This window comes from Gadus morhua, chromosome 7, assembly GCF_902167405.1.
Source record: "Gadus morhua chromosome 7, gadMor3.0, whole genome shotgun sequence".
NCBI lineage: Eukaryota > Metazoa > Chordata > Actinopteri > Gadiformes > Gadidae > Gadus > Gadus morhua.
In genome coordinates this window covers 5,572,016-5,588,669 of record NC_044054.1, presented here as the reverse complement: position 1 = coordinate 5,588,669, position 16,654 = coordinate 5,572,016, and the positions used below count along the sequence as shown (strand labels likewise).

Below are 16,654 nucleotides of genomic sequence, written 5' to 3'. Positions count from 1 at the left end.
ATCCGAAAACTCCCTGCCACTCCCTTCATGCTTGAAATGCGGGTGTAATGTCAAAACTCGGTCATTAAAACAGAACTATCTCACTTCCTGAATCTCACTCCAAGAACCCAACTGTCTGCTGTTGGGTTTGGACTCCCCTATGGTCCAGAGTAGAAAATAGGAGTGAATTATGGCTCACGTGAGCAAAAAAATATAATTGATTTCAAGCTGAATCCCTGTAACAATAAAATAGAATAATAATACAAATCAGACCGCACGCAAGAACTGTATTGAAGGCAAAACGTACGCGCGTAAAACCCAAAACCCCAATAGGTCCATTTTATTTAACATCCTCCACCAAATCCAGGGTTTTATGGCGCACTGTGGATATAAATAAGGTGTCAATCTCACTTTCGCGTAGGACACCTCGGTATGGACACGCGAGACGTCCCGCGGCCGCGCCCCTCCTCGGTGTCCCGTGCGCTCCGCGCGCTGACGCAGCACATTAGGAGGGGGGTGTGGGGGGTTCCTTCCCTACACCATGCATGTTGAACGTATGGGTTTGGTAACGCGATCCAATATTGGACCGGAGGTGCATGGCACAGAAGGTGTTTGCACGTTTTGCGCGTTCACGCGTCACCACCTAGCGCTCCCCCTCCTTGCTGTTTCGGTTTTTTTCTCCCGTCGTGGCAATCCCGCGATTTTAGTAGGTTCCGGCTTTTGCATGGTTTTATTTGAATCGCTTATACTTTTACGCATGGAACTTTTACGCAAGACTCCATTTCGGATATGCGCGGCGCGCATATCCGGTTTACTTTGACGACGTTCAGTGTCGTTTTTCATTTGCTGTTTCAACACAAGTATAATTCTTCTGCAATGATGCAAATATGTTTTTGGGGGGGTCCATGGTGTAGGGTACGTGATTTTTGGTCCGAAAAAGCGGTAAAGTGCGACTGAACAATGCAATCCAGTAGCGTGATGCTGGTGGTTCTGCTCCTCGAAGTGCTCTGCCGGGGTGAGTGCTTCCTTAATGTCCTCCTCCAAAGCAATAATACCACGAGTGGATCTTGTTGTTTGATCCAAGAGGGTCTGTCCTTGCATTGTTTAGGAGGGCTTGGGATACAAACATGTCATTGACAGCTATGACTGCTTTGCCTTTTATGTTTTGCATTTGACTAACTTGAACTTTGTGTGTGTGTGTGTGTGTGTGTGTGTGTGTGTGTGTGTGTGTGTGTGTGTGTGTGTGTGTGTGTGTGTGTGTGTGTGTGTGTGTTTGTGCCTGTCTGTCTGTCTGTCTGTCTGTCTGTCTGTCTGTCTGTCTGTCTGTCTGTCAGCCGCACCCCCCAGCACGGAGATGGTGACCCTGGAAGTGGAGTTGGGGGCCATGGCGATCTTCCCCTGCAATGGCTCCTCCTTTCTGGGGCTGGGGGCCGGCGGGGGGCTCGGGGGAGAGGAGGAGGATGAGGGGGGGCTGTTCGTCTGGGAGGCCATGGGGAAGGACGTGGTCGCCTTCAAGGACGGGGCCATGGTGGAGGGCTCCCAGTACGAGGTACGTTTTTGTGTTTGTGTTAGTGTTTGTACCTCTTTGTTTTTTTAGTTCCTTTTTCTGTGGTTCCTTTTTTCTGTAGTTCTGGAGCCACAAACCACAAACCACCAGGAAACTATAGGATTTGTTTACTTGTCACTTAATTTTACAATCAAAGCGGGTTTGGTCATAGTGATGGCCATGGTTCTAGACAGACAAAGAAAGAGATAAATTATAATATCTCTCTTAACAAACTATGGCCTTTCAATCAAATGAAATACTTAGACTTTTAAGTGCCTCATAACATAATGTAACAAAGTAAAAAATTGGCCATTTAACCGTCACATCATTTCTAGAACAAACAATATCAAATAAATGAAAAGAAACGTACATTGAAGGCAATTCAAAAGACACGGCAAACAGCGTCACACACTCAGCCATGGGAAGGATGTGGTTAGTCAAAGGGAGAAGGCCTCCCGCCGCTCCCTGGGACTCTATTCCTAGTGGGAGGGCAGGCCAGCACACTGAATCACCACTGGGTGTCCCTTATAGAGGGGAACTTAACTTTTCCAACCGATGCGTTTCCAACCCATCTGTTCTCTGGTGCCTCTCTGCCCTCCAGGGGCGTGTTCACCTGGCGTCTGAGGACAGCGTCCTGACGGGTGATTGGTCGCTGGTTCTGGAGGGGGTGCGGCACGCCGATGTCAACATGTACGAGTGCATCGTACCGGGGAGAAGGACCCTGGCCAATGTGTGGCTGAGCGTGGGTGAGTCAGGGAGGGAGGGGGGAGGGAGAAAGAGGGAGACGGAGGGAGAGAGACCCTGACCAATGTGTGGCTGAACGTGGGTGAGAGAGGGAGGGAGGGGGGGGGGGGGGGAGAGGGGGAAGGATGGGGGGAGGGAGAGAGAGAGAGGGAGTGACAGACAGACAGACAGACACTCTAGCACAGACACACACACTCAAACAGCCAGACAGACAGACAGGGGGTTGGGCGTTGTGGCAACATAAACCCCAGGGAGGAGGGCAGGGGGGGGGTCTTCATCATTCTACCCTCCTCTCTCTCCCCTTCCCCCCAGAGCCCCCTGAGGGGCAGACCCTGTGGGTGAACGCGTGGCTCGGGGACTCCACCTACCTGAGCTGTGAGGCCCCAGAGGCGGAGCGCTCACTGGACCTCCGCTTCTGGTGGGAGAAGGACGGGGTCCCGGTGCCGCACGACCATGAGGTAGGGCGGGGGTCCGATGGTACGAGGGGGTTTGGAACAAGAGTCTGCTCCTAGTTGGAGTGACAGAGGCAAGCGTGTTGACCCACGTCCTTGCAAAGACATTGCAAGGACGTTACTAGGGTGTTGCTAGGGTGTTGCTATAGTGTTCTTTAAGTGTTCCTCTGGGTGGTTGCTAGGACGTTGTTAGGGTGCTGCCATGGTGTTCTTTAAGTGTCCCTCTGTGTGGTTGTTAGGACGTTGCTAGGGTGTTGCCAGGATGTTCGTTATGGTTACACGACTGTTCTTCTGGGTGGTTGCTCGGATGTTGCTATGGTGTTCTTCAAGTGTCCCTTTGGGTGGTTGTTAGGACGTTGCTAGGGTGTTACTATAGTGTTCTTAATCGCTACTCGACTGTTCTTCTGGGTGGTTGCTATGATGTTCTTTAAGTGTTCCTCTGGGTGGTTGTTAGGACGTTGCTAGGGTGTTCTGGATGGTTGCCATTGTGATGCTAGGGTGCTTCTATAAGGTGTGCTCGGAGCTCACTCGGTTCTTCTAGTTGGTTGCAAGGCTAGAGTATCCTGGGGTAGTTGCTATGAACTCTGTGTGGTTGCTTAGGAATATGGGTGGTTGCTAGGGATCCTGGGGGGTTGCTAGTGAGCCTTGGTGGTTGCTAGGGACAATGGGTGGTTGCTAGGGACACTGGGTGGTTGCTAGGGAATCTTGGTGGTAGCTAGGGACTCTGGGTGGTTGCTAGGGGAAATGGGTGGTTGCTAGGGACTGTTGGTTTATAGGGTGAAACTAGCTAACCAGTTCATAACTCAAAGCTGCATGGGTCAAATATTTTAATTTTTTTCTTCATTATTATTATTGACATTTCATATCGTCAGAGAAGCGACCATAGCAAGTAGTGACCGTAGCGAACGTAGCATGTAGCGAATGTAGTGACTAGCATGTATCGACTGTAGCATGTGGCGACCATTGCATGTGGCGACCATAGCATGTAGCGACCGTCACCGAACCATGTAGTGATCGTAGCATGTAGCGACCCTAGCATGTAACGACCCTAGCATGTAGTGACCGTAGCATGTAGCAACCGTTGCATGTAGCGTGTACCGACCATAGCATGTGGCGACCTTAACGTGTAGCGACCATCGCTAAGGACGACCTCTCTTTTTGTTTTTGTCGGGTACAGGATAAAGATCGTTTCCACGTGGAGACGGACGGTAACCATGTGGGTCTGATCATCAGCCAGGTACTGATCACCGACAGGGGGGTCTACCACTGCTTCTTCCAATCACGGTGAGGCCTGGGGCCTAACAGGGCCGGATGGACATCAATGTGGGCCAATAGGGAGCAGCCAAACCTGAGATTAAATGAAAAAATGGGCGTAGCGGGAAAGAATTAGAGTTACTTTAATACATTACTGTAAACAAGTTCAGTAAAATTCCTAGCCTTGGTTCCTGAAAAGCCACATAGTGGCGACAATACAAGATAAAGTAAATTACATAGTGAAAATACTAATATGAAGTGGTACCAGCCAAGGTTGATTGAAGTAAAAAAATGCTGTGCAAATTACAAAAATATGTATTTTAATCATCTGTTTTTGTACTGATGTGTGTACCAAATGTACCAAAGTGTGTACATTAAGTGGCAGGACGTACAACATACCCTAAGTGTGTACATTAAGTGGCAGGATGTACAAACATACAATAAATGTGTACATTAAGTGCCAAGACGTACAAACATAAAATAAGTGTGTACATAAAGTGCCAGGACGTACAAACATACAATAAGTGCGTACATTACGTGCCAGGAGTACAAACATACAAGAAGTGGGAGGGGTTGGAGGGGAACTCTGAACAGGTGAGTCTGGAGTCTTCTGCGGCGGCTGGTGAGTGACTCTTCGGTCCAGTCGTCGGCAGGGTGCTCGTTCCACCACTGTGCCGCCAAAACAGATACGAGTTGTAACTTTGATGACTTTTGCTGGTCTGTGGTTGATTTGTTTCGCCTCCCCCACCCCCCAGGCCCTCTCAAGAGCCGAGGCGAGGGTCTCCAGAAATCGTGAAATTGACCGTTTTGGGATCGGAGCACTTGGACGACGGTAATAATTTCTGTCCTGGTTATATTTTTATTTATTTAACCAGAATTTAAGCAGGTTAAAGTCTCATTTTAGATTAAAATCTCTGGTCTCTCTTTTGTGAGAGAGAGAGAGAGAGAGAGAGAGAGAGAGAGAGAGAGAGAGAGAGAGAGAGAGAGAGAGAGAGAGAGAGAGAGAGAGAGAGAGAGAGAGAGAGAGAGAGAGAGAGAGAGAGAGAGAGAGAGAGAGAGAGAGAGAGAGAGAGAGAGAGAGAGAGAGAGCACCCTATTCCCTGCTGCCACTGAGGAAAAAATATGAGCAAACGTGTTGTGAAACGTGTGATTTATAGGATAGGATTTGTGAGCCTAGAACTCCATATGGTTTAACTTGTGTTGTTTGTGGGACAGCAAAACAACAATTCTACAAGTTTGTCAACTCCTAAAAAAAAAATTCTCTGTGGCCTCTCATATCGATACACAACAACGAATTCCACGGTCACAGGTAGGGATGCACCGATTGTGAAATTTTGGGCCGATACCGATGTTTAAAATAACAACTTGGTCATAGCCGATGTCGATACCGATGTTTTTTTATTGTTGTTATTTATTTCCCCTTTTGTGCGAGGGAAACAAACCCTAACCCCCCACCCACGCACGCAGACACGCACCTCGTATGCACACACACACAATGACACAGGGAGAGGATTTATGATTTGTATGTAATCAATCTGTTTATTTCAACAACTGCGGCATCAACATTCAACATCAAAATTATTTCAACGTGGGCTTAGGCAGATGCGCCGAAAAGAGATTGCTATTTATTTGACTGAACACAGCCTGCACGACGGTGAACTAGACACATCTTTAGCATATGGAAACTATGGCCCAAAAATTTTTTTACAATTAATTTGTTACAAGCATTCGTAGTATTAATCAGCTGAGAAATATTCCGACAATGACCTTGACGTCGCTCAGCAACCGAGGACGCTTGCCGAATGATACGACAGAAAAAAACAAAACCTGCGCACACATGTGGCTAACCCTTTACCGATGTTCGTCCGATACACCGGTGCATCCCTAGTCACAGGAGCTCAGTTCTTCTTCTGAAATAATATCTTCATAGGGAAAAGCTTTTGTGAAACCTTTCACATGCTCTCCTCGTCTGTCATTTTCCGTCTTATTATGAACTATTCTTTGATAGTTTGTGTTCCGTGTTGACATTCTTAACAATTCTTCCCAGAGGAGATGGGCCCCGAGGCTACTCCATCGACGGAGCCTTCTACGCCACAGGATGAGGAGGAGGAGGTGCCGACCCCCTCGGACCCCACCCTGCTGGAGAGCCCCCTACTCCTCTCCGATGACACCCTCGGTGAGCTGCTCACCTCAAACCGACCCCGCTTCAGAACACAAAATCGTGGTCACAAAGTGCTTTACAGGCAGCGGTGACACAGTGGGTTGACTGGTAACTGGACCTGGTTGGATCCCCGGCTCCTCCCCGGAGTGTTGAGGTTTCCCTGAGCGAGACGACTCACCCTGACTGCTCTTGACGAGCTAGCTGTCTCCCTGAGGGGTCGACTCCGCCATCGGTGTGTGAATGAATGGTTGTAAGTCGCTTTGGATGCCAGTTCGTCAGGAGCAGTGACACCTCGAGACTCAGTTAGGAGGAGCTGGAGATCGAACTTGCAACTTTCCAGTTACAAGTCAACCCGCTCTACTTCCAGAGCCACATGCCACCCATACTATATGATTCTATCAGACCCAGATGTCAAAGATCAGAGGCTGAGATACATGCCCCCCAACACAACATTCCCCTGCCCACAACACAACCGAGAAGTTACGACCGCCCAGAATTGTTTCCCCAGAAAAATGAATTCCACGTGAATCACTCAACTGTAAGGATGTTGAAACCTGCTCATTCCAAACACAGCCCCAATCTTACGAGAGAGAGAGAGAGAGAGAGAGAGAGAGAGAGAGAGAGAGAGAGAGAGAGAGAGAGAGAGAGAGAGAGAGAGAGAGAGAGAGAGAAATTCACTTTTTAGATTTCAAGAAGGGAGGAAATAACTTGGGTTAACTTGATTGCATAGATGGCTTGCTAAATTTTTGTGGCAAAGGGAGGGGCCACCCAGTATGAGAAAGGTTTACCTCATAAAGTATTCGTTAGTAGTAAATAATTAGATATAGTAAGTAAAATAGTATATTTTCTATCAGACTTTAGATTATTTGTCTAAAGTCTGGTTAGTGAGTCTATATTAGTATTCCTACGATAGGCTACGTCGCGTAGCTCGATATTAGATAGATGAGTTCCCCTAGCATGCCTAGGGTCCCCCATTAGCTAGAAATGGTGTTAGGTGTAAAACGAGCATTAGGTATCCTGCTCTGCCTTTGAAAAAGCAATGCTCTGACGCGCCGATTTGGAATTCTTCCTCGTATGTTGTCATACGGGGAAATCGTATCCCCCCATATCTGCTTTGCCCAATGAGCTACGACCGTGCGAGCGTCACATGTGTGTGTGTGAATACACACACTGTAACGCAAGTGTTGTACACCTCTTTGTTATCAGCGGGCAGCGGGGCTCCGGTGGGAGACAATCACAGAAGACAATCCCTTTCTCCTCCATGTCGTGGTTCAGTCTACTTCAGATTGAAGTGGAAGTGGAAGAACCTGTTGGAGAACCCGACACAGTCGTTTGAGATTCATGATATCGTCTGAAGGCGCACACAGCTTTTGGCCATGATAATATACATATATATTATATGATATAGATATCTATGTATAATATGATATTATTTAGATACAGAGCTCCAGGAATCTGAATGAGGAGCTCTCCTAATTTGCATTAAAGCTACAGACACCGAAATGGTGCGTTTGGGAAATGTACGACTTGCTCGTAGTGGCTGTAGTTCAGCACCAGTGCTGAATTTCGGGAACGTCTTCAAGTACTGTTTTAGGGGCCTACTAATATCTATATTAAAGTATCCATAAGGTACCATGCCATTGGACCTTTAATATCGATTTAGAGATATAAATAGATAAAGATATATTAATATAGATTTAGAGATAGATAGATAGATAGATAGATAGATAGATAGATAGATAGATAGATAGATAGATAGATAGATAGATAGATAGATAGATAGATAGATAGATATTAATATCAATAAAGATTTTATATTTTTCAGTATTAGATTTCTCACCAATCCCTCCTCTCTCTCTCCCTAGGTGGGCAGGACAACAGCCATGGGGATGATGTGCCCTGGGTTCGAATCACCATCATGACCAGTGTTCTGGCCATCACTGCCGTCACGCTTTGCATCCTAAGAGCCCGGTACATAATCTGACCATAGAGCGCGCCTTCGATCAGTATCTGAGATCGGAAGTTAGAGCCGCAGCGATTTGACCATTCAGAGAAAAGATGTGCAAAAAATGTTTGTGATCTTTTCTATGGGAAGCTCATTCACAAAACATTGTGTTTTCTTTTTACAAATATGTATTGCGCGAATCCGTTATGTGCAATCTTTGGAATTTCCGTAGTGTTTTATCGAGTAATAAAAAAATAGTTTTATCATTTATCTGGAAAGCAGAACCCGAGGGACCCAAAGCACTAAGAGTGTGGATTTCGGTAAATATTTTATTTCATGACCCCCCAGAAAATAAATACATTTTATTTATAAAATATTATTCTCAACTTCTAAACGTCTTTAAACGAAAAAAAAAAAAAGGCCTTTTTTTTATGCATTTCTGTTTTAATGAAGGAACATCTTTAGAGATTGCCAATGAAAATGAAAATGTTCATCTGCTAACATTTTCATGAAACTGTTATTATCATTATTCAGTAATTATGCAAACTTATTGTGTCAAAGGAACACGATGTGATGACAGACAACCTCAGATGCTCTTTACCTCCCAGCAATAGCATAAAGCTTTTATATATAGCAACTGGTACAGTATACATGACCACTCCAAGCTCAGAATATCCGAGGGAGGGAGGGAGGGAGGGAGGGAGGGAGAGAGAGAGAGAGAGAGAGAGAGAGAGAGAGAGAGAGAGAGAGAGAGAGAGAGAGAGAGAGAGAGAGAGAGAGAGAGAGAGAGAGAGAGAGAGAGAGAGAGAGAGAGAGAGAGAGAGAGAGAGAGAGAGAGAGAGAGAGAGAGAGAGAGAGAGAGAGAGAGCGAGCCCACTGCACCGTCAGTCAAAGGACGTCGGAAGGCGTGGCTGACGGATGGGGGAGCTTTCCAGGGTCGTCACGCCTCGTGCCCACTACCTCCGTCCGTTGACTGATCCCCATTGACTTTGAATGGGGACGGACGTGCAATGCATTGTGGATCCGTGCGCTGAAGGCTCCGTCAAAAAGTTTAAAAATGTTCAACTTTTTCAGCAGCGACGGATCCGTCATCCAATCAGAATACGTATGCCAATTTAAGCACTGTGACACTACTCGGGCTCTGACGACCCTGGAAACCTGCCCCATCCGTCAGCCACTCCTTCCCAGTCCTTTGACTGACGGTGCAGTGGGCACGAGGCGTGAGCCCGAGTAGTGTCACAGTGCTCACATTTGCATACGTGATCTGATTGGATGACGGTTCCGTCGCTGCCGAAAAACATTTTTCAACTTTTTGACGGAGCCAAAGGCTCCAACGGAGCGCACGGATCCACAATGCAGTCCGTCCGTCCCCGTTCAAAGTCAATGGAGATCAGTCAATGGACGGAAGCAGTGGGCACGAGGCGTGAGAAGGGAGGGAGGGAGGGAGGGAGGGACGGACGGACGGAGTGAGGGAGGGAGAGATCCACTTGGTTGCTGATTTGAGCTTTTTTGTGTTTTTTAATATTTTGCAGAAGTTGTAATGCAATTTATAACGGGTTCAAGGAAGACTAGATAAAGGAATTCAACAGCTGTTTTCAATAAAGGTTTACATACAAATAATGGATTCGATTTGAATTGATCATATTGACACAGGTTGTGTGTGTGTGTGTGTGTGTGTGTGTGTGTGTGTGTGTGTGTGTGTGTGTGTGTGTGTGTGTGTGTGTGTGTGTGTGTGTGTGTGTGTGTGTGTGTGTGTGTGTGTGTGTCCCAAAAACCTCATCATGTTCTGGAACAGACCTCTCTAGCCAACGCTGCCCTCTGCTGGACAAATGCGGCACTGCTCCAGAAAATAATTTCGAAAATTAAAGCCAGCTTGGTTGTTCTCAATCATTTTTGGGGGGTTATAACAATGGAACACAGTTGTTTAAATTAGAAAAAAAACGTCTAGTGTGCACCCAGCATATGATAAGTCTAATACCCGTGCTCTGGTATGGTGTGGCTCATAATTAGTATTAACAGCGATGTATTTGTGGGGTTCTCGTTTTTGTCTGAGGACTACACATATGGCTGTCCTTGTTCACAGCATTACAACAAATACAAATATGTCGGATCTTTATCTTAGGACTGCAAATATGGTTTTCCTTTATCTTAGGACAACAAATATGGCCGTTGTCCCTGATTCTCCCCTCAATTGAATCAAACTTTTCGAAACAAGAACTGGACCAGAGAAACGTCACATTGACGTCAATCGGATCAAACTGAATCGTCTGAAAGATTCTAAGATGGATGGGAGATGGAGGAGGAGAGAGAGAAGGGAGGGAGTGAAGGAGAAAGGATGGAGGGAGAGAGAGGGAGATGAATAGAAGACGAAGGGGGGAGACAATCGATGAATGGAGTGGAGAGTTTAGAGATGAATCACAGGAAGTAGGCGGAGGGAGGGAGGGACACACACACACACATACGTCACTCAGTCATTGCCGACAAATATAAATAATTTGGCTTGTTTTCTGTGTGTGTGTTTGTGCTTGAACATGCGCCCATGACATCATTCCCCTCTTATCATTCCTCTCCTCTCTCTCCCCCCCCCCCCCCCCCCCCCCCCCCCCACCCGCAAACCGGACCTCTTGTCCTTTTGGTGATTCCATCATGGCCGCTCCACACGTCACCAGCCTTTGATGTGCATCACAGGCGCTGTGTGTGTGTGTGTGTGTGTGTGTGTGTGTGTGTGTGTGTGTGTGTGTGTGTGTGTGTGTGTGTGTGTGTGTGTGTGTGTGTGTGTGTGTGTGTGTGTGTGTGTGTGGAGACGTTTAAGTGCGAAGAATAACCTGCACTTGTTGAATGTTTGTGTGAGTGGCAGATTGCGTGAGTTGATGTTGTAACGTGTGTGTGTGTGTGTGTGTGTGTGTGTGTGGGAATGGCAAACTATGTGTGTTCCAGTTACTGTGTGTGTGTGTGTGTGTGTGTGTGTGTGTGTGTGTGTGTGTGTGTGTGTGTGTGTGTGTGGGTTGACCCTAGGACTGTTTGGTGTGTTATCTGGAGAATATAGCAAAGCAATTTTTGTGTTTTTATTTTTAATTGCATTTGGTTGTTATTGTCTGTTTTTTGGTATGTTTCTGTGACAGACTGTGTTGCAGTTGTAAATGTGTGTGTGTGTGTGTGTGTGTGTGTGTGTGTGTGTGTGTGTGTGTGTGTGTGTGTGTGTGTGTGTGTGTGTGTGTGTGTGTGTCACAGTTGTGTGTGACCCTAGGACTGTGTGGTGTGCTGTGTGAAAAGCTTGCAGAGAAAGTTTTGTGTGTTTTTATTTGTAACTGTTTGTGTGTGTGCGTCTCAGTTGTAACTGTGTGTGTGTGTGTCGCAGTTGTGTGTCACCCCAGGACTGTGGGGTGTGTTATGTAGACAAGCTTGCAGAGAAAGTTTTGGGTCTTTTTACTTGTAACTGCATGTGTGTGTGTTTGTGTGTTGCCGTTGTGTGTGTGCGTCCCAATTGTGACGTTGTGTGTGTGTGTGTGTGTGTGTGCGTCCCAGTTGTGACTGTGTGTGTGCGTGTGTTTGTGTGTGTGTGTGTGTGTTGCCTGTATGTATGTGTGTGTTTGTGTGCGTCCCGGTGCATCCCAGTGACAGTGTGTGCGTTGTCTCCTGCGTCAGAGGGCCTTTCTCTCTGTGGCCCTTGTGCAAACATATTAAGAAGAGCCTTATCACTGCTTGTACAGCAGGACAGCACACACACACAGTGCAAACCCCACACACACAAACACACACACACAGTGCAAACCCCCATACACAAACACACGCACGTACACCCATACGCGTTGAAGTACTTTCCAAACGCACACACTCAGAGCGCATTCACAAAATAGTTGGACGCACACACAGCAGAGACACAATAGGCCTCATGCCCCAAACTGCCCAAATGTCGCCGCAATGACTGAGAGCCTTAGGAGGTGGGGCCAGTGCCTGCGTCGGAAGCTCCGGTTGGCTAAGAGCGAGCTGTCCGTCGCCGCCGCCGACGGCCGTGGGTTTATAAAGGGGTCGAATTTTCGGTTTGGGTCAGAAACACGCGGCAGGAACCGCGGGAAAATATCGAGTCTGCTCGACAAGCCTTCTGCAAAGAGGTGCATCTATACCGCACGAAACGCTGCACAACTGAAACGAATAAACGAAGAAGAACGAAAAAAAGGAGGAACAAAGACAACAGTTTTTTGACGTGGAAAAGGAAAAAAACAACAGAAAAACGAACGACACATTTTTGTCTGCGAAAGGTTTTCAGGATATTTTGCATCGCTCTTCCGGTTGACAAACTTTTGAGACATTACGAAAGTTACGAATTTTCCTCAAGTAACGCCTCAGCGAACGCCATTAGAGAAACTCGGCTAATTCTTCTACCGGAAAAAACTTCAGAAAGAGCTGAATTCACAACCGGCTCGCGTCCAAACACGTCCGACGAATCTTCAGCGAATAAACCAAACCGTGATCAGAAGAGTTCCATCAGTCTCCCACATGGCGACCTTCAGCTTCATGGCGGTGATGATGGCCGTCTCTCTAGCGGCCGTTCTTCTCAATGACGGATCGGAAGCAGCACCAGCAGAGAGAGGTAACACTCACCCCATGATTCAACTCAAGGTGTTTTAATGTCTTGAAATCCCAGGTCGAGTTGTCAAAGTAAAAGTAAACTTCTTTTCAATTTCAAAATATGTGCCAGACATACAGAGGAGTCGAAATTGCGTTTATCTCCGACTGATTGTTGTCTACGGGGAATGGGTTAACTTAGTGATTGTTAGTGCTTGGCACTTGGTTCTATTAACATCCTTATTGTACCGACAGCGATATATTGTTGTTTCTCTTTCTTCTGACAAATGGACTTATTGTAAGTCGCTTTGAATAAAAGCGTCTGCTAAACACCCTGAATGTTAATGTAAATGAATCCATTAATAGTAGTTGATATTGATGAATGAAATGCATACTATACACAACGATTGGAGAACTCACAGTAATTTTTGGTAAAAATTTGCTAGCATTAAGGCTAAAACTACACTTATCTTCGATTAGAATGTTTGTGTTTAATCTGAGACGTTGAGTGTCCATTTCACACAATATTTGATTAACCGTGGTAAGGGAGAGACATGTTATGGGTAATTTGGGATATGTGAAATCTAAATTTTTTGTGTATTTATATACAATACGTATTCAGTGCCTTCTGGAAACGGTCCCCTCCTGTGTGTGTGTGTGTGTGTGTGTGTGTGTGTGTGTGTGTGTGTGTGTGTGTGTGTGTGTGTGTGTGTGTGTGTGTGTGTGTGTGTGTGTGTGTGTGTGTGTGTGTGTGTGTGTGTGTGTTGGGGTTCTGTTCAAACAGAGACACCACTAAGCCCCTTTGTTGTGGTGCCCAAAACAGAACTTCAGACGTCATCTCTCTCTCTCTCTCTCTCTCTCTCTCTCTCTCTCTCTCTCTCTCTCTCTCTCTCTCTCTCTCTCTCTCTCTGTCTCTCTGTCTCTCTCAAGCATCTGACGCCTCAGCCTCTCCGTCTGCGATCACTTAGCAACAATATCAGACACGATGACGAAGGAATGCACGTCAAACGTTTGTGTTACATAACGTAGGCTTACACAACAACAAAATCGAAGCATGAAATATAATCTCATGGGAAGATTGCAGAGTATGCATTTCAATTTAGATTTACATTTAGGGTGATTAACATACGCTTTTATCAAAAAGGACTCACAACGGTTCACACACACATCCACACACCGACGGCGGAGTTGGTGTGTGAGGGAGTCGATCGGTCTGGAGGTCAGGACCACAGAAGGGGGGGCGGCAGTAGCTCAGGAGGTAGAGCGGGTCGGCTGGGAACCTGAAGGTTCCTAGTTGGATCCCCGGCTCTTCCTAGCTGAGTGTGGAGGTGTCCCTGAGGGGTCGACTCCGCCGTCGGTGGGTGAATGTGTATGTGAATGGTTCTAAGTCGCTTTGGATAAGAGAATCAGTAAAAACCCCTAAATGTAAATGGATAGACACATACAAATGAAAGCTTTGCTGTTTTGGTCTTTATTTGATCCTTTACGCACGGACAATGTACGTACATTCAGTTGAATTCTTCAAAAGCTACCTTTTCCTCCTTCTGTTTCATCCCTTGTCCTCCTGATCATCTGCTTCGTTGTCATGGTAACGCCACTCTTGATCACTCATCCATCCATCTGCTCGTGGATCCATCCATCATCCATTCATCCCTCAGAAGTAATCCTTTATTCTTCTTCTATGTTTGTATTTGTCTAAGGCCTGAATGTTTACCTAATTAATTTATTAATATACATATTTTATTTATTTTATTTAAAGATGCCTCTTTTTAGAAGCAACACTATCTCGCATCGATATCGTTTTTCGTTAAACATTTCCCGCAACTAAACTGATCGTAAAGACGTTTTATCGTTGTGTCTACAGGTTTCCTCAGTTTCTTTCATGCACCGGAGAGATCACAGAATTCACCGAACTTCGCAGCCGAACAAGAGACAATGGACTGGTCTCCAAACTATCTGAGTGGACGTCTGAGAACCTGGCTGCTAGCCGCCATGCCAACAGCCAGTGCTAAGGCTATGGCTAATGCTATCGCTATGGCTAATGCTAAGGTTATGGCTACGGCTACGGCTAGGGGCGGGCTGGTCAGAGCGCCGAGGAGCAGCAGGGAGATGAGTAGTCCAGATAAATCGATCCAGATACTTAGGATGATCTCCAGGCTGGACGAGCTGTACAGGACTATTAATGGAACACTGAGCAGACGGATCGCCTTCATGCCACGAGGTAAAGGAGATGAAGTCCCTCTCCTCATACTTGTTGTATATTGTACGTCCTGGCACTTAATGTGCGCACTTATTGTATGTCTTTCGTCCTGGCACTTAATTTATGCACTAATTGTACGTTGTACTAAGTTATAGTACTTATTTGTGTACCATTTTATCCTAGCCATCTCTGCCATCTCAGACGGAGAATACAATAGTGATTGTAGTGCTTGGCACTTGCTTCTATGAACATCCTTACTCTACCCACAGAGATATATTGTTGTTTCTCTTTCTAAAGACAAATTAACTTATTGTAAGTCTCTTTGGATAATAGCATCTGATAAATGCCCTGAATGTAAATGTAAAGGATGTCTCTGTGGGAGGGATGTGTTTAGCGAAGAGATTGAGATGTTTATGATTTTTTAGCGGGAAGTTCTGATTCGACCAAAAACAATTCGGAGATGTTGGTTTTCAAAGGAGGAAACACTGACTAAAACTCTTTTATTTACAGCCAATGGCAGAACTTCGGCAAAGAAGAATAAAGTGGTTGGTAACGTAGACTTTTTTGAAACATCGGAAATGTTTTTTTTTAAGTTATAAAATGTTTTCTTTATTGGATGGCAAAAAAGATATCAAATTCCATAGATGATTAAATTTCGATTTTTTTTTCGTGCAGGTACCAGCCCCTGAGGCAGTGTTAAAGCTCACCACAGCGCCCCCTATGGAGACGGTGGGTACTGCACCCAGAGCTAGCACGGACAACGTCATCCCCAGCATGACGGGTCGAAGCTCAAAGAAATCCAACCCGCCCCCCAAAAAGTCAAACAAAAGAGGTGAGATGTAAAAATTGCAGAAGTCATACGAATGTATTTAATTTTAGGTATCGACCCATCAGCTGATTTGTATATTTTTCTCCTTCTCTCTGCAGTCTGCTTCTGGAAGTACTGCTCCCAGAACTGACCTGACCTGACCTCCACACACACACACACACACACACACACACACACATAAGTTACAACATCAACTCACGACACCACACCCCCTCAACTCCGATGTGGATGTCCCTGAACTTGTGTTGCTATGGAGACCATTGCCTTGACCCCCCCCCCCCATCCTCCCCCCTTGACAACGATGTGCACACAGGATGAGTGCATGAATACCACATTCACCCCCCATTCTCTGCTCACCCCTCTCCCCCCTCCCTCCCCCCTGTCCGCCCTCTCCCCCTCCCTCTCTCTCCCCTCCCTCCCTCCTCTACTCCCTCCCTCCTTCTTCCCCTCCCCCCTCGCTCTACGAAGGCACCTGCCTGATTTGAAGAATTATATAATATATTATATACATTGAACAATAAAGATGTAGCCTAGCATTGGCATGAACAGAAACTTTCACTGATCAATAAAGATTTGATTGTATTTTTCTACGACGACTCACTTCGAATGTTCCTTCTGAATATATGGCAATTAGGCAATTAAATATATGAAATATGTTTCAACTGATGCATAACAGATAAAAAATGGTTGCTTCTTCTTCCAGCCTTTTACCCATGAATCAAAAACAAATGTAAATTACAATGCGGCCTGTCTTGCGAAAGACGTTAGACACTCAACTTCAACAACCCGAAAATAAATTAATCAACGTAAAACCCCCCCAAAAAAATGTTGTTAATCCCCCCAGCTTTCAATCTGAGAAAATATTCTCGACTTCAACAACCCGACAATAAATAAATCGGCGTAAAACAAAAAAACAATCCAGCTGTAAATCACCCCACTGTAGAGTCGGTGAAATATGTGGAACTGTCTATATATTTG

At 45.9% G+C, this 16,654-nt stretch overlaps 2 protein-coding genes and 1 long non-coding RNA gene across 3 annotated transcripts; all 3 read left to right on the top strand.

Annotated features, from left to right (window-relative positions):
- Nucleotides 1-529: 529 nt before the first annotated feature.
- On the top strand, nucleotides 530-1,426 carry LOC115546530 (uncharacterized). Its single transcript, XR_003977240.1, has 3 exons — nucleotides 530-685; nucleotides 894-994; nucleotides 1,314-1,426. It is a non-coding gene; the product is annotated as an uncharacterized LOC115546530 (long non-coding RNA).
- Nucleotides 1,427-1,437: 11 nt separating this feature from the next.
- Nucleotides 1,438-8,500, top strand: LOC115546529 (polymeric immunoglobulin receptor). Its single transcript, XM_030360090.1, has 7 exons — nucleotides 1,438-1,528; nucleotides 2,127-2,271; nucleotides 2,582-2,727; nucleotides 3,899-4,005; nucleotides 4,731-4,807; nucleotides 6,023-6,151; nucleotides 8,002-8,500. The coding sequence occupies exons 1-7, from the start codon at nucleotides 1,469-1,471 to the stop codon at nucleotides 8,118-8,120; spliced, it is 783 nt and encodes a 260-aa protein (XP_030215950.1). The 5' UTR covers nucleotides 1,438-1,468; the 3' UTR covers nucleotides 8,121-8,500.
- A 3,479-nt stretch (nucleotides 8,501-11,979) lies between these two features.
- On the top strand, nucleotides 11,980-16,024 carry urp2 (urotensin II-related peptide). The gene is made up of 5 exons (XM_030361970.1): nucleotides 11,980-12,672; nucleotides 14,512-14,868; nucleotides 15,358-15,392; nucleotides 15,523-15,679; nucleotides 15,775-16,024. Exons 1-5 carry the CDS (start codon nucleotides 12,579-12,581, stop codon nucleotides 15,804-15,806), a joined length of 675 nt encoding a protein of 224 aa, XP_030217830.1. The 5' UTR covers nucleotides 11,980-12,578; the 3' UTR covers nucleotides 15,807-16,024.
- Nucleotides 16,025-16,654: the final 630 nt, after the last annotated feature.